A 27,783-nucleotide genomic window follows, 5' to 3' on the forward strand; every position below is an offset into this window, starting at 1 on the left:
CCGAGCCGGACAGCATTATACTGCGATGGTTTATAAATAAATAGCACACCTTCTTTAAGGTTAATCAAGGTTTTGTATGTCATAACGTAAGATCAATGGAAATTAAAGCAAGAGTTTTAAGTTTGTTCGTTGTGTTTTCATACTTTTCTGTGCAAACCCTGAGTTTATTGTGTGTGTGTGTGAGACAGCTTGCTCATATGGGACCTCCTGCTGTAAATTATTCATGCTCAGGCAGACCAGAGCTCATCACACACATGTAGTTTCAGTGAATAAGTGTTTTATGGTCATGCTGACCCAAGCACACCTTAAAATATGATTCTTTAAATTTACTAATTTGTTTTTTTAAGGTAAGTGGTTGCAAACAGTTTATATGGGCTGAATTTAAACAAGCAAGTTGAATATTTTATGCAAAAGTCTATCTTTTGTGTTATCTGGTGTTGAGCTGGTTCATTTAGAGGCTTGAATGTGGAGCTTTGATAGATATGGTGTTTTGCATGTGGCCGTTTGGCTTGTGATGCGTCATTGAAAGGTTAGATTATAATAAGTTAAGTTAAACAACTTTTATTTTCAATTTCAATTCAGTTTTATTTCATTGGGAAATTAATGCAGGCCAGAATATAGCATCACAAACATGATAACAAACAGTAATAATTTTGTAAAACACAGCCAAGTGCACTTCATAATTAGCTCTATTGAAGCAATAAATATTTGAATATGTTAAAAAGAAATAAAACTGCCTAAAACTTTTTATTTTAAAGTCTAATCTGGAGCAAAAGTAAAATTAGGTGAACATTTAATGCTATGTTTAATGGTGAATATTTAATGCTATCCAGATGTGAAGCTTTGTTATGAATGCTCTTTTGCTAATTGGAACAAAAGTGCAATTAAAAGAAAATGTGAAAAATAAAAGCAGAAATTAAACTTTTATTTAAACGTCATTTTATTTTAATGCATCTTGTTGGCGGTGTTCAAAGCATCTTATGTTATTTATTTATTTATTTATGTTATAGGACGACTTTGTTCACTGGTAGTAATATAGTAAATATACAACCCTTTTCAAAGAGAAATAAAGATTAATAAAATACCTGAGAAATTTTCTAGACATGGCTTCATTTAATTTAACATTAATAAAAATTGTACATAATTAATTATGAATATATTCTTGGCATGCAACAATTATATGTGACTGCTGTAACTTTTATTGTCAGACAGACAGACAGACAGACAGACAGACAGACAGACAGACAGACAGACAGACAGACAGACAGACAGACAGACAGACAGACAGATAGATAGATAGATAGATAGATAGATAGATAGATAGATAGATAGATAGATAGATAGATAGATAGATAGATAGATATACAATACCGTTCAAAAGTTTGGGGTCAGTTTTTTTTCATGTTTATTTATTTTTTATTTATTTTTTGTTCATCAAGGTGGCATTTATTAAATGTAAAACAAATTGTTAAATATTTATTAAAATGATTGTATGTAGTTTCTAATGAAATGATTGATCCAGTTATTATTGTTTTTATTACTACTACCAATAATAATAATAATAATAATGATAATTATTATTGCTAGAGTGATTTTTGAAGCATCATGTGACTCCAAGACTGGAATAATAAAGCTGAAAATGTATTATTAAAATCACTGGAATAAATTATTAGTTAAATTATAAACTACTTTTGAGTTGTTATTTTATAATGCAATAACATTTTACAATCTGTACTGTATTTTTGATTAAATAAATGCAGCCTTGGTGAGCAGGAGAAGCTTGTTAAAACATTTCAAAATCATACTGACCCCAAACTTTTGACCGTTAGTATAGATAGATAGATAGATAGATAGATAGATAGATAGATAGATAGATAGATAGATAGATAGATAGATAGATAGATAGATAGATGGATGGATGGATGGATGGATGGATGGATGGATGGATGGATGGATGGATGGATGGATGGATGAATATAATTATTTTTAGTTTTTTTAACTATTTTATAGGACAATATAATGAGGACTATTGTTATAATTATTTTTAAATGTTTTAAAAACTTTATATACTATAATTTGCTATAAATATATACTTTCATACGGATATGAGATTGATTAAACTTACAATCTAACAAGAAAACTCAAATAAAAAATAATTATAAACTATATAGACTTTTTTTTTTTAAGAAATGAAATTAACGTTTAAAATAATTACCCGAAATGAATGCAAAATGTAATGACATGTTTAAATATGAACAAAAACTATAATATTAATCAAGGGGGCTAAAATAACATTAGTATTAAGTGAAATAAAAAAGACATTATAACTTTTATAATGTAGATTGTGTAAAAGCAGCTTAACAAAGAAGTTCTAGTAAATTGAAGCCATGTCAGTCCAGTTTTCAAAGTTGAAGTCTGAAGTCAATAAATATGTTGTTGTAGTACAAAATAAAAACGAAAGATCTACTAACTTTAAAAAAAAAACAAGTTACACAAATGCTCTGAGGCAATGAGTTCCCAAAATGCTTTGAGCAATCTGAAGTGATCAGGTTTTGCAGCATGTTCTTGTGCAACACTTGAACATTTTTTAGCTTTGTGGTTTTGCTTGTGTGGTTCAGTTTGTAAATAGTGTGTTTGATTTAATTGGCATATCTGTGGTTTATTAAGCATGTATTACATGTGTAATTTGATTAATACAGAGTTAAATCATGCAAACGTTTTAAGTTATTTACACTTGAAGTCTAATTTATTTACCCTCCAGTAATTGTTTTTGTTTGTTCAATATTTCCCAAAAGATGTTGAACAGATTCAGGGATTTTTCACAGTATGTCCTATAGTATTTTTTCTTCTGGAGAAAGTCTTATTTGTTTTATTTCGGCTAGAATAAAAGCAGCTTGTAATTTCTAAATATCCTTTTAAGGTCAATATTATTAGCCCCCTAAACTAATATTTGTTTCGATTGTCTATTAAACAAATCACTGTTATACAATGACTTGCCTAATTACCCTAACTTTACCCTAATTAACCTAGTGAAGCCTTTAAATGTCACTCTAAGCTGAATACTAGTATCTTGAAGAATATCTAGTTAAATGTTATGTGCTGTCATCATGGCAAAGAGAAAAATAAATCAGTTATTTAAACTACTATAATCTGAAATATGTTGAAAAAAATCTTCTAAATTGGGGAACAAATATACAGGAGGGCTAATAATTCTGACTTCATCTTTATATGCGATGATGATTGCATGGCTAGTCCAGTCCAGGCTTGTTCTGACGGATGTTGATTTGAGCTGAAGATATAAATGGATGAGGTAATTAACATCATTACCAGAAGCTGTTGATAAAGCACCAAGCTGGGTCTTAGTGTGTCTTCCTGTGTGAATAGGAAGCTGAGCATCACAGTCTGTGTCACATGATGCTGTAAGAGCCGCTTTCCTCACTGGCAGGATGAACACCAGGACCCGATTCAATTAGACCAACTGTTCTGATACCCGCTGCAAAGATATTGAATGGAGCCAGCTTTATTAAGTCCTGCAGTGACGCTGAAGCAGATCATTTCAGCATTTTTGGTTTTACCTTTTCGCTGTCTAAACCCCACTGAAAAGTGCATCTTTTGCAGGTGTTATATTTGCCTACTTGTAAAGTTAATATGTAAATTTAAAGACAACATTTACTGTGTCAATTTATGATTTTTGAAAGTGTAATGTGTTTTTCTGGAGAGTTATTTCTGTAGTCTGATCACCACATTAGAATGATAAGGTTCGATCTGCATTGTGAGTGGTTTTGAGATATTGAGCTTTACATTACGGTACTTTCCAGTAAGTTGAGACTGTTTTTGCATTCCATATTGCATTGACGATATGAGGACCATGTTTTCTTGATAAAAAGTCCCAAAATATACGCAACTGCTTTGTTTAATATTATATTTTATTAGAATGAATAATTTTCTTGTGCCTGTAGCCTATAATTATAAAAATCTTAGTATTTTTCTCATTGTTTAATTATTTTTTTCAGTATAAATAATAAATACAATATAAAACAATTTATAGTAATTAAAAATGCAATTAATGTATATTAACAGCAAAACAAATTTCTATATAAAATACATTTAAAATAATGGAATTATGTGGATAAAATAGATATTTATTATACTTTGTAATTATTTTATATTGTTATTAGAAATTTGACCTGAACCTCCAGTGTTACCTTGTTCACCGAGTCCATCTTTTTCTCAGTTTTTAAAATCTAATTAAACCAAATATAAAATAAACAAAATGTTTTTATTTCTAAAAAGGGCTTGGTGTTCAGCGTCAAACTGATTCAGGCATTTTTGGGGGTTTCTCTACATCTAACATCAGTGTCCCTAAAGTATTGGATCTTTAATACAATAAACAGATACACTTCCTACCGATTAAATTTCTTTATTTCTGTAGCACTTTTACAATGTAGATTGTGTCAAAGCAGCTTCACATAGAAGATCATAGTGAATTGAAACCGTGTCAGTTCAGTTTTTTAGAGTTGAAGTTCAGTTTAGTTCAGTGTGGTTTAAGTTTCACTGCTGAAAGTCCAAACACTGAAGAGCAAATCCATCGATGCGCAGCTCTACAAGTCCCGAACCAAGCAAGCTAGTGGCGACAGCGGCGAGAAACAAACTTCACCAATTGGCGAAAGTGAAGGAAAAAACCTTGAGAAAAACCAAGCTTAGTTGGGCGCGACCATTTCTCCTCTGGCCAAACATCTTGTGCAGAGCTGCAGTCTAGGCATCAACCAATAGACCTCTTATGATTATAATAAAATTGTGTGTATTATTTTTTAAAAAATTATAAAGATTTCTTAAAATATATTATAAAAATATTTCTTAAAATATATATAATAAACATTAAAATTTAAATTAATTAAAGATAATAGCAATAGTATAATAACAAAGCATAATATAAAAACTTTATATAATATGAACGTGAAAATGAAAAGCAGTCATGAAAGGTGTGCAGGGTAACGCTGGATGTTCAGGTCAAATGGGTTTAGATAACTTTTGGGGTTTCCTCTGAATACGTCCCTCGAGTGTTGGACCTTCAATACAATAAACAGAGACCCTACCCACAAATCAATAGAGCTCTAATGATTGTAATAAAATGTGGTTTATTATTTTTTTGAATGGATAAAAATATATTTATTGCAATATATAATAAATAGTAAAACAATATAAAATAAGTTTAATTAATTAAAAATAATTACAATAGAATATAAAATGAATTTGAGAATGAAAAGTACTTGTGACAGGCGTACAGGGTAACGCTGGAGGTTCAGGTCAAACTAGAGCAGGCAGCTTTTGGGATTTCCTCTGAACATCGGTGTCTTTTCAGTTTTGGGCCTTTAATACAATAAACAGAGACCCCTCCCACCAATCAATAGAGCTTTCGTAATTATATTAATATTAAAACTACATAAAATATTTTATATTAATTAAAAAATAATAGCAATAGTATAATCACAAAGTATAATATAAAATACTAAATCTAAAATAAATTTGAGAATGCAAAGGAGTTGTGACTGGTGTACAGGGTAAAGCTGGAGGTTCAGGTCAAACTAGTTCAGGCAGTTTTTAGGGTTTCCTCTGAACATCAATGTCTCTCCAGTTTTGGGCCTTTAATACAATAAACAGAGACCCTTCCCACCAATCAATAGAGCTCAAGCTGGACATCTGCTGGTCATCACTCTCACCGTTCATCTGACCGTCTGACGGCTTTATTACTCTAATTATAAAGTTAAACAAACTTTTTAGTTACAGAACACCTTATTGTATTGAGCATTAGTATTAAAACAACTTTTTTTGGTACTTCATTAAAATTATGCGTATGGATCATTTATGATTAGCTTACCTCTGCATTAGGGCTGTATATATCGTTCCAGCATCGATATCACAATGTGTGCATCTGCAATAGTTGAATCACAGGATATGTCATGTTGAATCAGCATTAGAGTTGACCAGGAGCCACAGAATTGTACTTAATTACTTTATTTATATGGAATTTATACGATTGATGCAACAAAAAAGTCTTGTTTTTCTTCCTTTGAATGTTTGTCTTGTTTCTAGTGCAAATTTGAAATATTTCAAAGTAAAAACAAGATTATTTTCTGCACCTGACTACTGTTAGACTCCCCAGAAAACCATCAAATAGTGCTATTAAGACATCTTGAAGACATCTTGTGAAACTGTATTCATATCGCAATATTTGTTGTTGAAAAGTCCAATATCACGATATCTGATTTTTCCAATTTTGTACATACTATCATAGTTTTGCAAGATTGACAAAACAAAATGGTTTGTATGATAATACATCAAACTCTGAATTCAGAACAGCAGAAAACTCTAGTCAGCTTTTAAAAGCGCTTTAACTTCAGCAGCTTGTGTTTGATTGAGATATCAGAGCGAGTTGACACCATTGCAATCGACCATATGTATAGGATGTCAAGTCCAAGATCCTCGGTTTGATGATCCATCACTCATCCTTCTAAACCGACTGTGTTTTTATCCTACAGGAAATTAAACCCCAGAGCCACTATAACCATGGCTATAACGAGAGCCGCAAGAGCCACGTGGACGACTACAGCACTTGGGATATCGTCAAAGCCACCCAGTGAGTCTGGACACAACACACACACACACACACACAATCACGTTTCTGGAAAAGTCATGGAATTTTAGCAGGGCATTTTCCACTCCTGGTAAAGTTTTGGAAAAATAAATAAACCCAAAATTCATGGAAGTTTTTAAAGAAATATCTGTGTACTTGAATATATTTGAGATGGTGATGTTGCATAAATACAATAATTTAAATACAATTGCGCTGTCCGTCCCTCGTGACGTTCTCTGCTTGGGGTAAAAAGCAACTCGCAGTTTCAGCTTTCACCGTAAGCAACTCGCTTTCACCGTAATTCCAGACATATTTTGAGTGTGGTGTCCAGAAGCAATTTCTAACTGCTATTCTAATGACAACGCAAGCCAACATTTCTACAATTTTCACACAGACAGCAGGATACTTTTTAAAAACTATTTTACAGATATAAATATAAACTATATAGATAGTCACATATTTTTTTATGTGCTTTAAATTTGAACCTGCAATTTTTCTTATTTACCACATGTATGTAGATATTACATAAAGCATTATGTCATGAATATTTACCTGGATGTTTTGGAAGTCCTGGAATTTTAGTAGTATAAATGTGTATGAAATAGACGTGGGACGATAACTGTTTTCAAGGTATACCGCGGTTTGGAAAGTCAAGGTTTTAAAACCTTGTTTTTGTAATATCATTCATAAGGTATGTGAAAGATTTTTTTATTTACATTTTTTTTAGGACAACAGTATCTTCAACAGACAAAATATCCAAAGATGCCATTTTAAATTGTAAAGAAATCTGTGTTTGTGAAACTAATGAAGACAGCAGAAGTCAATGATTCATTTGAATTATTTAGCCCGACATGTTTACTGTAACAAAATATCTTGAATGTTTCCCAAATTAAAATATACTGTGTTCAAAGGGGGGTTGTTGTTTTTTACCCAGACATTTAAAAAGAATATATTTCAGAGCAGTGATCACAATACCGTCAAACCGTGATATTTTTTTCAAGGTTATCATATCGACAGAATCTTATACCGGCTCATGCCTATTTTGAACTCTGTACAGTTGAGGGCAAAATTATTATCCCTCCGGTGCAATAATTATTTATAATACTGAAATGGGGGAAAAATGGGCTTTTAAATATGCAGCACCTCTTGCATGGAATAATCTGCAAACACAGTGTTGTTTTTACTACATACTTTTTAAGAGATTTGATATGATTTAGAAATTGAAACATTAGCCTGTAGATTTTTTTTTACATTGTCATTGTTTTGTGTGTGTTTTGATAGACGACTGATGTTATCTTTATTTCTGAACTGAATACTTATTAAATTCTGTCCAGGACGCTATTGTAAGAGATTTTTAATCACAATCTGACTTTTCCTGGTGAAATAAGGGCTATAATTATAATACTAATAATATTTATTCTTTTTCAAATTTTTCAAATGATATCTACTGGATTAGGGATATTTTCACAGAATTTCCTAAAATGTTTTTTTTTCCTCAGGAGAAAGCAATATTTGTATTATTTTGGCTAGAATAAAAGCAATTTCTTAAAAAAATTAAATAAAAATAAAAAAACATGCTACATTATTAAAAAAAATGGCTACAGAACAAACCACTGTTATACAATGACTTGCATAACTATAATCTAATTAAGCCTTTTGTTTTGTTTTTATTTGTTTTTAATAATTTTTATTGTCTGCATTTTATGTTCCTAAACTTGTCTTTTTTATTCCTGTTTATGTAAAGCACTTTGAATTGCCACTGTGTATGAAATGTGCTATATAAATAAACTTGCCTTGCCTTGCCTTGCCTTTTAATCGCACTTTAAGCTTTAAGACTAGTATCTTGAAAACATATATACATACTCATTTTCTTTTCAGCTTAGTCCCTTTATTAATCTGGAGTCGCCACATCAGAATGAACCGCCAACTTATCCAGCATGTGTTTTACGCAGCGGATGCCCTTCCAGCTGCAACCCATCACTGGGAAGCATCCATACACAGTCATTCACACACATACACTGCTGACATTTTAGCCTACCCAATTCCCCTATAACACATGTCTTTGGTACCCGGAGGAAACCCCCTCCATCACGGGGTGGAACATGCAAACTCCACACAGAAATGCCAACTGACCTAGCCGAGGCTCAAACTAGCGACCTTCTTGCTGTGAGGCGATCGTGCCACCCACTGTGCCACCGTGACACCCCTATATACAAATATGTTTTTTATTATTTGTAATTTCCATCCAGCAACATGTAGATACCTATGATGTTGTCAAAACTGTGTCAGATAAGCAAAAGCCTGACTTTGTTGATGCAGTGTTTGTATGCAGAATGTCTAAAGGGTGTTGTTCAGGGCTGTTTTGTGTTGTAAACTGATCTGTTTTTGTGCTCAGGTATGGGATATTCGAGCGCTGCCGTGAGCTGGTGGAGGCCGGATATGACGTCCGTCAGCCGGACAAAGAAAACGTCACGCTCCTGCACTGGGCCGCAATCAACAACCGCGTAGATTTGGTCAAGTATGTCTGACGAATCTCAATGGCCAACAGTCAGCTTGCTACATCTCAGCCTTTAGATGTCTTACTGAAGCGTCTCTGCCTGCTCTCTTCACAGGTATTACATATCTAAAGGTGCTATAGTGGACCAGCTGGGAGGAGATCTCAACTCTACACCTCTGCACTGGGCTACAAGGTGACCTTTCAGTGCAATACAAGCGCACAAATGATTGCATACGGCCTATTGTTCACCCAAAAATGTATTAATAAGCCATCCAGTTGTCAAAGTTTCATCGGTTTCTCAAGTTGTAATTGAATTGTCTAATTTAATACATTTTAATTAACATTTTCAGTGGATAGATTAATTAAAATAAAGCTGAAATGCAAACATTTTTAAATGTAAAACTTGAATGAAAATGAGCTGAAGTAAAAGGGGGTGTTCGAAAATAATGCTTGATGTAAATTTAACCATTACACAAGCTTGAAAAGTGTCTTAAATATAAAAATTTGGTGAATAAACAAATTAAATCACTAAAACTAATAACGAAAACAAACACAAAACATAATACTGAATATGTATTAAAATGAGAGTGAGTGCAAAAAGTGTAATGTAGTAATTCAAAACAGTCATCATTCATTGCATTGTTGGATGCAAGGTATTCTGTTTATGATAAAAATGTGCATGATGTGCAAGAGCACTGCTAGTGTGTCACAGTAATCATGGTGTGACCCCTCTGGTCTGCTGTGTGTCATTCAGACAAGGTCATCTCTCCATGGTGGTGCAGTTAATGAAGTATGGCGCTGATCCGTCTCTCATCGATGGCGAGGGGTGTAGTTGTGTTCATCTGGCTGCTCAATTTGGTCACACATCCATCGTGGCTTACCTCATCGCCAAGGGACAGGTATGAGCCAATCAGATCTCAGAGTGGGCGGAGCTATACAGGAAATATGACTAGTGTAACGTCATTTTGTACAGTTCATTAACCTCACAATGCATTCGCACCTAAAATAGATAAATAAATGTAGCTGAGTTGTTTTTAAATATTAGTATGGGTGTATCTTTGGCATTATTTGATTTGTTTTTATTTATTTGTTTAGTATAAAAGAACGCTATAGTAATGAATGTGTAATGTAAAAAACTATACTGATCTCAAATGCATGTTGAAGGTTGATGGGAAAGGATGGATTTGTCCATTCTCTGCCTGCAGGGGGCGTCTGTGACATTTCCATCCACAGTAGTTTGACCTCTAGGAACGATAACAAATGCATTTGATCTCAGTCTGATCTCACTTTTAAGTCTGTTCTGTGCTTCTCCAGGATGTGGATATGATGGATCAGAATGGCATGACCCCTTTGATGTGGGCTGCGTATCGGACACACAGGTAGCTTCTGATGCTGTCATGTTTTTCTGTTGTTACGTATTGCTGAAGCTTTAATCCTGATATATGATATTATTACCATATTAGATACCCAAGTTGCAAAGTATAACTGGTTAAAATACTTTAAAACACTCGCAGTAATGTAATCTTTTATAACAACTATAGTAAAGTGGTCATCTGGTAGCCAGGTTATTAACAACAACAGCAACAAAAACTAAATGCATTGCTTTATGTGCTTGCATGTTCAGAGTAAACAAATGTTTTGAGCCTAATTTATTTGCAAAAGCATGATGAAGTACAATATTGACAATTTACAATACATGGTAATTATTAAACATTAGTTAAGGCATTAAAATCAACAGTGAGAAATAGCCATATTGTAGTTATTTAAGAAACATCTGAGTGGCATTAGTTAATAACTTTGAATAATAATAAAAAATAATTAAATAATTAAAAAAGCGACACAAATTTAAAATATAATTATAATTAATTATTTTTATAATAAAAAAAATGAAATACAGCCTTGTAATGTATTTTTGGGCAAATCAACAGTGAGAAATAGCAATATTATAGTTTTTTTAATTCAATTTTATACTTTATTTATTTATTATAACTCCATTTCATAAAACAATTACATGGTTTTATGTGTTGTTGTTATTAGGCAAATCAACAGTGAGAATTAGCCATATTATAGGTATTAAAAATGTAATTTTATTTGTTATTAACTCCATTTAATTAAACAATTACAACTTAAATTTTTTTTTTTATTACAACTACTGTTTAAAAATGTTTTATGTGTTTTAGGCAAATCAACAGTGATAAATAGCCATATTATTTATATATTTATTTTTTATTATTATTTAAAATTAATGATTATTTATATCTACACTGAAAAATGATGTCTGCAAAATTGTTGCAAATAATTTATATGGGTTGAATTTAATCTGACAAGTTAAGTTTAATAATGTTCAACTTAATTTGTATGTTTAAATTCAACATAAATAAATAGTTTACAACCACTTTACTTCTATCCAAGGAATCATCTTTGAATCATTTTTTTCAGTGTAATAAATCAATTACATATTTGTCTATGTGTTGTTATTATTTAGCAAATCAACTGTGATATTTAGCCATATTATAGGTATTTAAAAATCGAATTTAAACTAATTTTATTATTTATTAACTCCATGTTATAAAACAATTACAAATTCTTAAATGTGTTATTAGGCAAATCAACAGTGAGAAATAGCCATAATATAGTTATTTACAAAAAACAAACAAACAGATTTTAACTAATTTTATTACATATTACCTAATTTTAATAAAACAAATTAAAAAATGTATGTTTTATTAGATAAATCAACAGTGAAAAATAGTCCTATTATAGTTTTTTAATTTAGTTTTATTTTTCATGTATTTATTATAACTTCATTTTGTAAAACAATTACATATTTTTTATGTGTTTTTTTTATTAGGCAAATTAACAGTGAGAAATAGCCGTAACAAAATTATTTACAAAAAAAAAACATATTTTAACTAATTTTATTACATATTACCTAATTTTAATAAAACAATGATTTTTTTTATGTTTTATTAGTAAAATCAACAGAGAAAAATAGCTCATAACTTATAGTTTATTTAATCTATTTTAAACTCATTTTAATATTTTCTTAACTCGATTAACAAATCGCGACTGAGAAGTAGCCATATTATAGTTATTTAAAGTATATGTAATTTACTTAAATTTATGAGATATTAACTCCATTTAATAAAACATTTAAAACTTTTTTTAATGCATTATTAGGCATTATCTTAGATATTAACGCCAGCTCAGATTAATAAATACTTTTTTAGTGGTCATTACATTGACTTAAGTTTAATTAACTGATGTTAACAAATTGACCTTTACTATATAGTACTAAAAAACAAAAAAACGCCTATAAATTGTCCGAATGTTTAATGTTGTGGGCCAGATTAACATGTAAAATTGTTAATAGCTTATGGAAATACATCTCCTAATAAGTCTCAAACACTGATATGAACGTTAATGATAATATAATGTGAATATTCTTAAAAAGCAAGTTTAAATAATTAAGTATTATTATTTACAGTATTTTTGAAGTGCCTGAGATATCAATATTGTGCATGATCATTATCATGGTATTTGATTAATAATTAAATGACTTTGCACAGGTCTGTGTGTGTGTGTGTGTGTGTGTGTGTGTGTGTTTTTTAATATTTTTCAGCTGAAACCCGTTGGCAAACTTAAAAAAATAAATAAATAAATTATATATATATATGTATATATATATATGTATATATATATATATATATATATATATATATATATATATATATATATATATATATATATATATATATCCTTTGTTACAAGTAGTACTTTTTAAGTTGTAAATCTAATAGCTGTGTTTTCTTGCATTGCTCCGCAGTGTTGACCCGACACGACTGTTGCTGACGTTTAATGTGTCCGTGAATCTGGGTGATAAATATCATAAGAACACGGCTCTACATTGGGCGGTTCTGGCTGGAAACACAACAGTCATTAGCCTGCTTCTGGAGGCTAATGCTAACGTCGATGCACAGAACATCAAGGTAAAGTCCAGTAGGTTATGTTAGTAGGCCTGTCACAATAATCAATATATGGACTCTCTTTTAAATGATAGATTAGTCAGTACTGAATCCAAAACCGGAAAAATCACAGTCCAAAATCAGCACACCCAAAATACGTTGTGGAAAAATGTTAAATGCAATTTTTAAAAAGAGGAAAAATTAAGAATTTCTAAAGACGTTTGGTAACTAAACTCTTATTTTTATTGAATAAAATGCACCAAAACTTGTGTATATTCACTAAAATGTTGATCAAAATTGTGGCTGTATACTCATTTATGCTATGTACCGTACATATGTCTAATAGTGTTTGTGATGGCAGGGAGAGACGCCGCTGGATCTGGCTAAACAGAGGAAAAATGTGTGGATGATCAATCATCTGCAGGAGGCCAGACAGGCCAAAGGCTACGACAGCCCGTCATATCTGAAACGACTCAAGATGGACAAGGTAGAGCATCTGAGCAACTAGACGACGTCAGGGTGAAATCAGCGTAATGCATGCTGAATAATGCAGACTCTGTGTCTCAATGCTGGAAAACACAATGAGATTTGCTCTATGGAGGAATCAGTGTCTTGACTTTATTTTATTTCATGGCCTTAAAATGTTTACAGGGGTCTTCTAATGCTATTCAAGAGTTGGTTCACCCCTCAAAAAATAATTGTGTATGACTCAAAGGAAGATATACTGAAGAATGTTGGTAAAAAAGCAGCCGTTGACTTCCATTGTATTTGTATTCTGCACTTAAAGGGTCAGTTCACCCAAAAGTGAAAAATGTACTCGCTATTTACACTTCTATGAGTGACTTATTGTTCTTTTGAAGACCAAAGAAGACAAATAAAACCTTTGACCTCCATAGTAGGAGAGAGTAATACTATGGAAGTCTATGGTTACCGGATTTCAGCATTCTCCAAAATACCTTCCTTTGTGTTTGGGACAAGGGAATGGTGACTACATGATGGCAGAATTGTCAGTTTTGGGTGAACTATCCCTCTAATAAAAGTCTCACAGATGTAACCTACAGTATTCATTTAGAGCACGGTTGTCCAAACTCGGTCCTGGAGGGCTGGTGTCCTGGAGAGTTTAGCTCCAACCCTAATCGAACACGCCTGAACCAGCTAATCAAGCTCGATATACTAAAAACTTCCTGCCAGGTGTGTTGAAGCAAGTTGGAGCTCTCCAGGACTGAGTTTGGACACCCTGATTTAGAGGATGTTAATGAATCTGTCCATTTTCTGCGTGTGTGCAGGAGTTCAGACAGAAGGTGATGTTGGGAACTCCCTTCCTGGTGATTTGGCTGGTGGGATTTATTGCTGATTTGGACATTGATTCGTGGCTCATCAAGGGTGTGATGTATGCGGTGATGTGGCTCGTCGTGCAATTCCTGTCCAAGTAAGACACACACACACGCAATCATTATACAAGGCTTCTGCCTATACAGTGGGGGAAATAAGCATTGAACACGTCATGTTTTTTTTTCCTGGGAATAACATTTCTAAAGGAGCTGTTGACATGGAATTGAAGCAGATTTTGGTAAAAACCCAAACAAGACGAATATAAAAATAAAACTAAACAAAAAATGTGTTCTGTGTAATGACACAAGGAGAAAGAACTGAACTACTGAAATGTATGTAATACTTAATGAAAGGTGGTGTTGCAGCTTAAAGACGCCTCTCATATGGAGAATGAAGTCACATGCATTGCTCGGGTGTAACAGAGCGTCAAAATCTTGATGCTTCTGTGGGTTTCGTCTATCAAATCTGAGCTTTATTTTGTCTTCTCGATTGGATTGGGGTCAGGTGATTGGCTGGGCCATTCTACAGCTTGATTTTCTTTCTTTAAATTCATCTGAGAGTCTCCTTGGCTGTGTTTTGGATCATTGTCTTGCTGAAATGTCCACACTGGTTTCATCTTCATCCTGATAATGTAGATGTTGGACTGAAGCAGCTGATTTTCATCTACACTGAGGAAGAGCAGAGGGTTGCTGAAGAACAACTAAGAGATTTCAGCTGCTGTTTCGGCTTTCACTGCCGAACTACACCTCCCTTTCTTCATGTGTTCAGCACCTCTTCCCTGTCATTTCATTTTATTAAACAGAACTTCATTTGTAAACTAATTAGTTTGGTTTTCTTTGCATAAATGGATTGCTTTGGTTGTTATCAACATCTAGGGAAAATTTCAAGTCAGCAGCACCATTAGAAATACGTTTTCTGGGAAAAATGGTGACGTGTTCAATACTTAATTCCCCCACATTATCAGATATTCTTCTTGCCATTTATTTCTGAAGCTTTTATCAGCGGGGTCTCCGCAGGCTCCTAAAAAATCTTCACTGAAATATTGACCTCTAGGTCTAAAATAATTTTAAATGGATCATAATTTTCTTAAAAGGCACTGTAAACGTTTAAATGCTAAATAGTTATTCACAGTATTTTAATGGACTCTGATGTGAGCTAACGTGATCTCTGTTTCCAGGTCTTTCTTTGATCACTCCATGCACAGCGCTCTTCCTCTGGGCATCTATCTGGCCACTAAATTCTGGATGTACATCACCTGGTTTTACTGGTTTTGGAATGATATCCTTTTTGCTGATGATTACAATGTGGATTTGAGGCGACTCACTTAACCAGCATGTTCTGCTGTGGCTTTTAAATCAATTAACAATAGCAGCAGATTTAGCATTCGCTGAAATGACTCATTTGTGCATCAGTTTATATCAGTTTAAATGAACATCCGGATCAGAACGCTGACAGCAGGAAAACCAGGCCACCTTTTTTTAAATCCAAGAGCTAAACATTTCTATATATTGGTTAAAAAACATATTTTCTGCTGTCTTTTGTTTTTCAGTGCAAACTTTAAGGAGACCTATTTGGCAAAAATACTTTTATAAGGGGTTTAAACACAGTTGTGTGGTAAAAATAGCCAGCATCTAAGGGTAAAAAGTAAATAATCAAGCTTGAAAAAGTCTGCAGAAACACTTTGATTGACATTCTGCCTTTGTACGTGTCATCAGAGATGGAAAGCCTCGCCCATCGGTGATGATCTCTCCCTCATTAGCATAAACTGCACTGAGTGAGAAGCAGCCGTCCACTATTAGTTTTCACCTGCTGAAAATAAGGTCAGAGACTACGAAACATTCTAAATGTGAAGATTTAGATGCACAGACTACCTTCTATCTTTTAGTTTTCCACAAAAATAAAATTAGTCCTGTTTTAAATCTGCTGCAATGCTGACTTATAGGCGTTTGTAGCTCCGCCCTCTTTTGAAAAGAGCACAATCTCATTTGCATTTAAAGCGATAGTCACCAAAACGGAGCAACAAAGCCTGAAAGGGTCAGTTTCAAAGAGTTATAAAACATTATTGCCTGGTATTTTGTGCTGAAACTTCACATGCACACCCTAGAGACTTATTTTACATCTTGTAAAAAGGCGCATAATGGGTCCCTTTTTAAAACTAGGTCGCTGGATTGACCCAGTTTATACAGGAATATCTCTTTTCACTGCTGAAAATGATCTTGTAGAGAAGCCCCATTTAAATGTGCACTCAGTGTGACGGACCTAATAAAAGGAACAGATGATGTAGATGTGAATTTAGCAATGCAATTCAATATCTGGATGTTTTCAATGGTCCTAAACTCATATCCATTATTTAATGGTGTGTTTTTTTTTAAATCTGGAGCTGATTTCATTCAAGTTGAGTTTTAAATTCAAGTCTTTATTGTGTTTTTTCCATGTGGATTGTAAAAGCAGCTTCTCATACACGAAGAAAAAAGACCTATGCATTATAATAACACAACTCTGGGCAGCTGCATCAGCTTTGACATGCATGATAAGGCTCATTTTCAGTGGATTTCTTAAATCAGTTGTGACTCACATGATGAATGCAGCGAAAATGACACCATTAAGTGAAATAATGTGGGTGAGAGGAAGACTGTGGAGTGGTGTGCATTATGGTATATAAAGAAAAAAATCTGCTATAAATATTGGTGCTTTTACACTAGTTTATATTATTTATATGAGATAAAGATGCACAAAAAAAATCTAAATCACACATTTTGGTTGTCCAAAATAATGCAATTAATTCTATTAGGTGGTCATTTTGGTAACACTTTATTTTAAGACACAATGCATGGTATTAACAAATCATTAACTAAGCCTATTAGCTCAATGAACTACTAATTATCTGCTTATTGATAGTCAAGTGGAAAGTTTTGGGTGTGATTTAGGTTTGTAGAGTAAAATTATACTTTATAACTACTAAAAAAAGTGATAAGAAGCCAATAGTTAATAGCATGAATTGTGATTTAAACTGAAGTGTTACAGCCATCTGCTATGAATAATCAGATCCTTTGGTTTGTGCACTATTTATTTGCCTGAACTATCCCAAAATTGCCACTGTGCATGGTTGTTTAATGTAAATAAGCACCATTTCAAGCTATAAATGGTCAGTGTGGCATATGATTACTCATAGTGTGATATAAGATTCTGTTCAAGACGCCCACCATTAGGTGTGAGAGAAATGAAGTACACACACGAGAAAGCAGAGTTGCTTTCTGGTAATGACACATGTTGCGTTTCTGTGTTTATAGTGCTGTCAAACTGCGGGAAAATAGGATTTATTTTCAAAGCTGAACCGTTTCCTCGCCTATTGAACAAACCACTCCAGACGTGACTCATGTCTGGATCCGCTTCTCCAGCAAAAGCTGCTGAAATGTGGTTTGTGCGATTGGAGGATGTTGAGGGATTTTTTAGGCATGCACAGATCCTCCATATGTCCAGGTGCTTCAGGAATAGAAACGATGCATTCTGGCTGGATTTGTTTCAATCTCTCCTTTATCATCCAACAATAGAGCTTCTCCTCTGAGGATTGAGGTTTTTTACTGCAGTAATTGTTGGCTGAGCTCAATTCTGCAAACCCACTCACAGGAGAAACAGAATTTCTGCTTGTGTTAGGTTGTTTTTTGGTGTGTGTGGACATCCTGAGGTTAATCGTCTCTGGTGGATTGAGATTTCTTAGTTGTCAACTATCGGATTCCTTTAAGGATAGATCTCTTTAAAGTCCCAGGTATACTTCAAATGAAATGAAAGAACTTTGAATGAACTTTTTTTGACGAATTTCCTGAACACACACACACACACACACACACACCATTGCATAAATGCAATAAACCAATAGTAGCTCAAAGGTGTTTTGGAGTCAAAACCCAATTTCCCCAAAAGTTTGCTTTGGTGAGCGGTTTCAAATTGGCGAAACAAATTCAAGAACACCTTCATTTTGGCTGGATTTGAAAAAAACTCTGAAAGCAAGAGTAATAATGGTCGAATTAACAGTATTACCAATTCTGGATTATGGGGATTTAATTTACAGATCAGCTTCAAAAACTCTTCTTCACAAACTAGATGTTATTTATCATGCAGCAACTCGTTTTGTTACTGGTGCACCATTTAATACTAATCACTGTCAACTCTATTCTTCACTGACTTGTCCTCCTCTTCAATCACGTCGACAAATTCATTGGTTTCTGTTCATTTATGAAACTCTTATTAGAAAAACTCCACTATATTTACAATCACTTCTTCACATTCAGGAAACATGTCGAAATCTGCGCTCTAGTAATTTCATTAACCTTTGCATACCCAAAGTTCGCACTTCATTTGGTCGATACTCTTTTCAGTTTTCTGCTACTGATGCTTGGAATCATCTGCAGCAGACCTTAAAGCTCAGCACTTTCTTTCCACTATCATCTTTTAAAAATTCAATCCAGTCAATAGTTCAAGATGACTGTGCTTGTTTTTAGTTTTTTTTTTGTTGTTGTTGGTTTTATGTTATTATCTGCATTTGTGAAATTGTTATTGTATTGTGTCCCTACTGCTTTGTACTGCATCTGCTTTTCATGTTGCCTCTGGGCCAGGTCATCATTGTAAATGAGTTCTCAATTGACTTACCTGGTTAAATAAAGGTTATTATAAATGAACTGAGGCCATTTAGACTTAAGTCTAATAAACACAAAATGTCTTGGTGTGAGATTGATGTGATTGATGTATTCAGATCAGTCTGATTCAAAACTATTTTTAAGACTTTTAGCAAGTAATCGCCAATGATCATAAGAACTTATTGGTCTACAATTTAATAAGCGTAACTTCCTTAACTGTCCACACATCTCCCATTCGTCACTATCCACCTGCCCTTCCTGCTCAACAGTCTGGCTCTTTTCTACAACTTTGGCAAGTCCTGGAAGTCCGACCCTGGTATTATCAAAGCATCTGAAGAGCAGAAGAAAAAGGTACCAAAAACTAAATGACTCCAGCTGTAATTAGAGCAAGTGTAACAAGAGAAATTAAAATAGCTCTATTTTTTTTTTTCCTTATTGGTAATTTAGAGCGGGAGATAACTCATGCAATAACACATGCTGTTATGTTATCTTGTGTTGGATGTCTGATATACACAAACATAACATGCATTATGGTTGCATGCACATTTTGGTGCTTCAGTTCTGAGTTCTTCCCCAAATGCATGGCTGCAAACATCTTTTGAAGGACAAATGTCTATCCAGGCTGATGCAGCAAATCCTAAATATTTAAAAGTACATCTTGGACTGCTAAGGAACAATCCAGCTCCTTCAGAAACTGTAATCTGCTTTCCTCTTCTTTATCTCTAGACTATAGTTGAATTGGCAGAAACAGGCAGTCTGGATCTCAGCATATTTTGCAGCACCTGTTTGGTAAGTATGACTCTTTTTTTCATTCTGCACAACTGTTTGAACACATTGAACACTCCTCGAGCGTGCTGATAACTTAACCGTCTGATTTGCATGGCAATTTTCATGCACCTAAATCATTGTTTACCGATCTGTTCTCTGCAGATACGGAAGCCTATCAGGTCAAAACACTGCGCCGTGTGCAATCGATGCATCGCCAAGTTTGACCACCACTGTCCGTGGGTTGGGAACTGCGTTGGTGAGTTTTTCAGTAGCATTTGTTTCTGAAGTTCTACAATTGATTTTTATAAAGAAAACATTTGATTAAAGCTATAAACTCTGTTTATAGCTTAAAACTTTATTTTCCTTTGGATTTGTTGGTTCATATCTGTCAATTCTGTTTACATGCATGCTTTTCACAGGGTATAAAGGGTATAAAATATAATACAAATCTAAATAGAGCTTAGAATTTTAGTTGCTTTCATTTAAAAAATCAGAGAAAATCATTTGATTTATAAATGTCTATAAACTCTGTTTATAGCTTAAACTTAATTTAGAAAAAATTGTTTGTAGGTTTATATGTCAATTCTGTTCATATGCATATTTTTCACAGGGTCTAAAGAAAGTATAAAATAAAAAAATCTAACTTTTGGGCCTTAAAATATCCTGACATCACTAAAGTATTGTGTTAATTAATTTTAAGCATGCCTTTATTTTCTTATGTGCATGTAATGTGACCTCTAATAGGCATTGAAGGCTCCAACAGTGCTTTCATTTTTATTTTCTTATTGTTTGCTGTAGTTCTTTATTGCAATAGTTCAAATATCATTACTAGAGTGCAACATTTTGATTAAAGATCTTAATGTTGGTCATAATCGTCTTAAAAAGTCTTAAATTGGATTTTAAAATCCCTGTAAGCCTGATCTCTCAAATTTCTGTGTATTTATTTTTTAAATTATGAGGTTAAAGGTCAGAATTTTAAGATAGAAACTACAAATTCTGACTTTTTTCTTAGAATTATGGCTTCATATTTCCCAATATTTTTTTTTATTGATCCACTGGCCTTCACTAGCATGCTCTTCAGCCTGATATTAATGTGAAACGTCAATAATTGTTCACTATTTGTGAAAAAGAAGAGTATTTTTTATTTTATTTTATTTATTAGTTGTTAACAAAACATACAGGCTGAAAAAACTATATAAAAAAAGAAGAGTATTTTTGACATCTTACTATCTAAATCTGATATTTCTTGGGCTAAAGCAGATGAGCTGAGAGTATGAAAGGGAATGCAAAGCAGGATATGTGACTCACATGCTGTTGGAGTCCATTAAGTTTTCTCTTCCTCATTGTTTGCTACAGGAAGTGGAAACCATCGCTATTTTATGGGCTACTTGTTCTTCCTGTTGTGCATGATCTGTTGGATGATGTACGGATGCATTTGTTGTAAGTATACTTGATGTTGTAAAGTGTAGTGTAATCCTTTGAATTTCATTTGATTCAGTGATCATTTTATTTGATTCCTCTATAAAAGAGTCAGTTGTTTTGAACAAATCATTTGAATTAATAATTCGGTGAATCAATCATTAAAACAGAAACTTATCAACACATACTGTTAGTGTCATTTGATTCAGCAACTAGATTCCTCTTTAAAAGAGTCAGCTATTTTGAATGAATCATTTGAATGAATGATTTAGTGAATCACTTATCGCAACAGAATCTTTTCAACACATACTGTAAGTGTAATTTGATTCATGCACTTCCATCCTCTTTAAAAGAGTCAGCTGTTTTGAACAAATCATTTGAATGAATGATTCAGTGAATCACTTATTGCAACAGAATCTTTTCAACGCATACTGTAAGTGTAATTTGATTCATGCACTTCCATCCTCTATAAAAGAGTCAGCTGTTTTGAACAAATCATTTGAATGAATGATTTAGTGAATCACTCATTACAGCAAAAATACCTATTGTTAGTTTCATTTGATTCAGCAACTACATTCCTCTTAAAAAGAGTCAGCCGTTTTGGATGAATCTTTTGAATGAATCAGTCAAAGAATCACTCATTACAACATAATCTTGTCAACATATAGTATTAGTGTAATTTGATTCAGACACTTTTATCCTTTATGACAGTCAGCTGTTTTGGACAGATAAATTGAATGAATGATTCAATGAATCACTCATTGCAACAGAATCTTTTCAATACATACTGTTAGTGTAGTTTGATTCAGACATTTTCATCAACTATGAAAGAGTCCACAGTTTTGAACGAATCATTGGAATGAATGATTTAGTGAATCACTCATTACAGCAGAATCTTGTCAACATACTGTTAGTTTCATTTGATTCAGCAACTAGATTCCTCTTTAAAAGAGTCAGCTGTTTTGAATGAATCATTTGAATGGTTGATTCAGTGAATCACTTATCGCAACAGAATCTTCACATACTGTAATTGTAAGTTGATTCAGACACTTTCATCCTCTATAAAAGAGTCAGCCGTTTTGAATAATAAAATCATTGAATCACTCATTTCTTTTCCACAGAATCTTGTTCGCCTCCTACCTGCAGTTTTTATTTTCATATTTCTTTACCTATGACAGGCTTAAACCAGCACAAAAACACAATCAGAAAAGTTATTGTTTCATTGCTGTTATCAAAAAATAATGAAAGCATGGTCTCTGCAGACTGGAGGATTCACTGTGCCACCAGCTACACTAAAGACGGCTTCTGGATCTACATCACTCAGATCGCCACCTGCTCGCCGTGGATGTTCTGGATGTTTCTCAACAGCGTCTTTCACTTCATGTGGGTCGCGGTGCTCATCATGTGCCAGCTCTATCAGGTGAGCTAAAACACACGCTGCCTTCATCATCTTAAACGGGTGTTTCTGTGGGTTTGTTGACTGTCTCTTCATGTGTCCTTCATAGATTGCTGTTCTGGGCATTACTACAAATGAGCGAATGAACGCCAGAAGATATAAGCACTTTAAAGTCACAGCCACGTCCATCGAGAGCCCATTCAAGTGAGTCTTTGTTTCATATTTTGCTCATTATTTTATATTTATATATATATATATATATAACCATCAACAGTGTTATAGTATTCTTTACAGAGAAAAACCATGTAACAGTAAGGAATAAAGTGTTAATGACAGAGTTAAACAGTGTTATTCAATGACATTGGTTTAAAATGTTGTTTAATAATAAATTAAAACAATTTATTTTAAAATGCTATTAGTCCTGAAAAAACATTATTTTTGTTATTAACATAATGACAGATTTTGTTGTCATTGTAAAAAAAGTACAAATTAAATTTAAATTAAGGTTGAAAAGATTTATTTAATTAATTAAAGATATTTTAAAGAAATAATACTTAGATGATCATTATGAAAATTAAATGTTTGATTTACTGTAGTAAAATATAATAAAAGATATCAGTGTATTTAACTTGTGTATAATATTCAAAATATATTATAATGAACAAATAAGTAACTAAATATGAATTTAAGCTAATTTCTATTAATATATAATTTTAAAATCATCAGAATAAAAACTTTAAGATGAAGTACTAAATTACTAACTGAGATCAAACTTGCCTCAGCTATTGGAGTCGTCTTTGAAAATAGTCCACAGGTTTGTCCTTGCAACTGGGATGTTTGATTTCGAAATGTCGTTTTAATTAAGAAGGTTTCACGCTCTTTTGTGTGAGCACCTGAGGTTTTAAGCCTTTTTTGTCGTCAATATATGTAAATCCACGCTTTACATATTCGGGGTCGTACCTAAATGAAAATTCACATGTCAAATGGTAAGGTTGTCGCACGCGCATTTCAAAATAAAAGTCAAAAATAAGTAAAAAATTTAACTTTTGTTGTTGTAGTACTTCTAACTTTTTTGGCTGAGATACATCCTAACAAAGTATGTAAAGTCTATTTTATTCAAATCTCATGTGGTGTACATATCTCACTTTCAAAAAATGACACTTAGTTAATATTTTGTGCTTAAAAAAAGTACTGTTGTCTGTAATTGCCTCTAAAAATTTTAGCAAAACATTTTATTGCCTACATATAGTATGCCAAGCACTGTTGACCATCTCTTACACCTTAACCCACCCTTAAAGCTGTCCCTAAATCTACCCAACAGGTGTTCTGCAGTACATTGCATTTATTTTTGGGTGCAAGTACATAGTATTTAAGACCACTTAATGTAAAGTGGGACCTAACTTCCTATCTTACTCAAAACTATCATCATCTCCAGATTAGTATTTGAAATCATTATTGTTAATAGCATCCTGCAGGAAAGCTAGAGTTACTCAGATGTTTTCAGTGTGCAGTTTTTCTCCCCTTCACAGTCACGGCTGCATGCGTAACCTCATCGATTTCTTCGAGCTGCGCTGCTGTGGGCTCCTGCGGCCCGTGCCCATAGACTGGACCTCGCAGTACACAATAGAGTACGACCAGACGTCCGGCTCAGGATACCAGCTGGTGTAGCGCAGTGAATGGACGAGTGAATAAATGAACCAGAAAGAGGAGAAGAAGATAAAGAGGGGAGAGGTTTTCCAGAAGTGCTGCTCACGGGACCATCTCCTTCATCAGGATTATAACGCATGCTGTTTTATCGGTTCGCATCGAAAACTAAAACCCGCACACCTGCCATCGACAGCACTACGAGAAGCAGGAAGGGGAGGAGTCTGATGACATCACAGCCGACCCCTCCTCCATTGCTCAGCAGAGACGTTTTCGTGGTTTGTTTTCGCACATCGGCTTGCGTTCGTTTTATTACTTTTGGTTTTCTTCCGGTGACCCCCTTTTAAAGTGATATCAGATCGTTCGCTATTTTGTGCAAGACTGAAGATTAGCATTAGCCGTTTTTGAGGAATCGTTCTGCGTGAAATTACGTTTCGTCATTGTTTGCTTAGTTTCGTGTCGCTTTAACTATGTTTTTCTTTTGTGGGACACAAAAGGAGATATTTAGACGAGTGTTCACGCTGCTCACATATTTAATAGGTTTTTAATTGAAAGTAAGGGCAACACTTTACCATAAGGTTGCATTCGTTAATGCATTTACTAACATGAACAAACAATGAGCAATCTGTTTAATACAGTATTTCTATTTCATTTTATTTAACGGAAATACAGTTGAACATTGTTAGTTCTTTGTTAACTCACAGTAAATTAACTGTTGTTAACAATCATGAATTTAGATGCTTATAATGCATTAGTACATGTCGTTAATAAATGCTACTTGTAGTTCATTTAGTAAATGCATTAACTAATGAAACCATATGGTAAAGTGTGACTAAAGTAAGTAATGCACATAATTGTTCGAAACGACATTATGTTGAGTAGATAATGACGTGAGCATTTCATTTCGCTTTGCTGAACGATTCCTTCTGATTCGTCTGATTGTGATTCTTTTATTTGGATATGAGTCGGATCAAACGGGCATCGTGCAGACGCGTTCACATACGAGATTCCCTCTTTAAATAATGTGACTTAAAGCATATTTATTTTTTATCTATTTATGTAATATTTTTCAGAGAGTAACTATGTGGTCATCATTTTTATTTTTGTTTTTTTTACAGTTCAGCATATATGTACATTTGCAGCATGTTTAATAGTTTAGGCGGAGGAGTCTTATGAAACGAATCGAGGTGAAAGCTGGGTTATATTTCAGGCCAAAATTAAAATTAAGAGTATTAAAATTGAGTTGGGTTAAAGAAAATGAAGCTCATTTCGTAGGTTTTGGCATTACAATATTGTTTTCATGATTTAAACGCATTTTATCTTTAATTCTCATTACCGTAATGCACTTAAACTTATCATTCTCATCACTGTATTTAAATATCAAAGTGTATTATACTGCCTTTAAACCAGGGGTGTCCAAAGTCAGTCCTGGAGGGCCGGTGTCCTGCAGATTTTAGCTCCAACTTGCCTTAACACACCTGCAAGGATGTTTCTAGAAAGCCTAGTAAGAGCTTGATTAGCTAGCCCACGTGTGTCTGATTGGGGTTGGAACTAAACTTTGCAGGACGCCGGGCCTCCAGGACCGAGTTTGGACATGCCTGCTTTAAGCTATCATTTGTACAAATTAATTGCAATTCAGTTTTGTTTTTTGCTGTAAAAAATACTGTATTGCAATAAGAAAGCTCACCTGCATGCATTACGGTAATGAGCACTGAGGTAGAAATGTGCTAAACTTCCATCAAAGTAATGTTGCAACACAAAACAGTTTGATTTTCATAATTTGAGATAATTGGATGCTGGATATCATTAACGTTTTAACAAAACTCATTACTGCAATTATTTAGGTGGCAAAGCATATTATACTGCCTTTACTTAAGTCAAATTCAACAAAATACTTGTATTATGGTCATTTTTTTTGTAAAAAAACAAAAATATTGTATTGCAGTGTGAAAATCACTTTACAGTATTGAGCACAGAGAGACGTGTTAAATTGTTCATCAAAATAATAATTTTAGCACCACACACAACCATTCTCTATACTGTAATTGCTTGGGTAATAAAGCATATAATGCTGCATTTAAAACTCACGTGGATGCATTACGGTAATGAGCACCTAGGGAGAAATGTGCTGAAAATACATTAATATATTGGTTTAATATAAACATTTTTATTAAAATACATTTGATATCGAGTTCTCATTACTGTAATGCATAAACATGTTCTGGTAATGAGCACCGAGAGAGAAATCTGCTTAATTTATCTAAATAAATTTTAGCTTCTCATTACCACAATACATAAAAGCCATATTTAAATAGTAAAGCATTCAATACTGCCTTTACACGCATTACGGTAATGAGAACTAATGGAGAAATCTGCTGAGTTAACATCCAAACAATATTTAAATTTTAAACTGTATTAATTTTTATGAAAATACATTTGATTTTGAGTCATTACCGTAATGCATAAAGACGTTCTGGTACCGAGCAGAGACAGAGAAATCTGCTTAATTTCCATCAAAATAATGTTACATTGCAAAACATTCTTAGTTTACAAATGAATACATTTGATATTGGTTTCTCATTACCAGAATATTCATTCTCAATACTGTAATTAAATAGTAAAGCATTCAATAATGCCTTAATAATGATTATGGTAATGAGCACTAATGGAGAAATCAAAACAATATTTTAATGGACAACAGTCTTCATTTTTATAAAAATACATTTTAATTCTGGGCTCTCGTTGCCGTAATGCATAAAGATGTTCTGGTAGTGAGCACACAGAAAGAAATCTGCTTAATTTCCATGAAAGTAGTGTTATATTGCAAAACAGTCTCAATTTAGAACTGAATAGATTAGATTTTTGCTTTCTCATTACCACAGTACACAAAATCGATTCTCATTACGTTATTTAAATAGTAAAGCATTCAATAATGCCTTTACAACCATCACGGTGAGTAACACTAAGTGGGAAATGTGCTACATTCACATCAAAACAATGTTTTAATGGAAAACCGTCTTCATTTTTATGAAAATACATGTGATTTTGGGCTCTCATTACCGTAATAGCATTATGCTAATGAGAACCGAAAGAAAACGGTGCTGCATTTCCATTAAAATAATGTCACAATACAAAACTCCTATTGCTTTTATAAGCAAAACACCACCGATTATTGGGTTGAAATATAACACACGCTTGACCACTTTGTATAAACCTCCGAGGAAATAACACGTTCGTATGTGAACCTCTATATTTATTATCTATGTGTAGTTATAGGAACTGTATACAAGATGCTGTTGAGAAGCCATTAAGTGGACCTGATAGCTGTATGAACTTTATGGAAGAAGTCTAACACGCCCTTCCATTTGATTTTTACCGTTGTTTTGTTTGTTTATTTGTGGCGGCAATATTTGCCTGCCTAAAACAATGCACTGATTTTTTTTTATTTTCGTTTTATTCCTCGTTACTGAAGAAACAAGCTGTTTTTTTTCCTC

General features: G+C 33.4%; 1 protein-coding gene across 1 annotated transcript in view; it reads left to right on the forward strand.

Moving 5' to 3' along the window:
- Positions 1–24,605, forward strand: part of zdhhc17 (zDHHC palmitoyltransferase 17) — a 26,725-nt gene extending 2,120 nt beyond the window's left edge. The window contains exons 2-17 of the mRNA NM_001128382.1: positions 6,540–6,637; positions 9,030–9,152; positions 9,247–9,324; positions 9,886–10,030; positions 10,446–10,510; positions 12,958–13,120; positions 13,458–13,583; positions 14,383–14,525; positions 15,606–15,706; positions 19,289–19,413; positions 19,789–19,851; positions 19,993–20,086; positions 21,187–21,270; positions 22,512–22,669; positions 22,755–22,849; positions 24,175–24,605. Of these exons, the coding sequence (NP_001121854.1) occupies positions 6,540–6,637; positions 9,030–9,152; positions 9,247–9,324; positions 9,886–10,030; positions 10,446–10,510; positions 12,958–13,120; positions 13,458–13,583; positions 14,383–14,525; positions 15,606–15,706; positions 19,289–19,413; positions 19,789–19,851; positions 19,993–20,086; positions 21,187–21,270; positions 22,512–22,669; positions 22,755–22,849; positions 24,175–24,313 (1,800 nt within the window). The 3' untranslated portion in view covers positions 24,314–24,605. The remainder of the gene's footprint in view (positions 1–6,539; positions 6,638–9,029; positions 9,153–9,246; positions 9,325–9,885; positions 10,031–10,445; positions 10,511–12,957; positions 13,121–13,457; positions 13,584–14,382; positions 14,526–15,605; positions 15,707–19,288; positions 19,414–19,788; positions 19,852–19,992; positions 20,087–21,186; positions 21,271–22,511; positions 22,670–22,754; positions 22,850–24,174) is intronic.
- Positions 24,606–27,783: the final 3,178 nt, after the last annotated feature.

Source organism: Danio rerio, chromosome 4 (genome assembly GCF_052040795.2).
Source record: "Danio rerio strain M-AB ecotype USA chromosome 4, GRCz13ab, whole genome shotgun sequence".
Classification (NCBI taxonomy): Eukaryota; Metazoa; Chordata; class Actinopteri; order Cypriniformes; family Danionidae; genus Danio; species Danio rerio.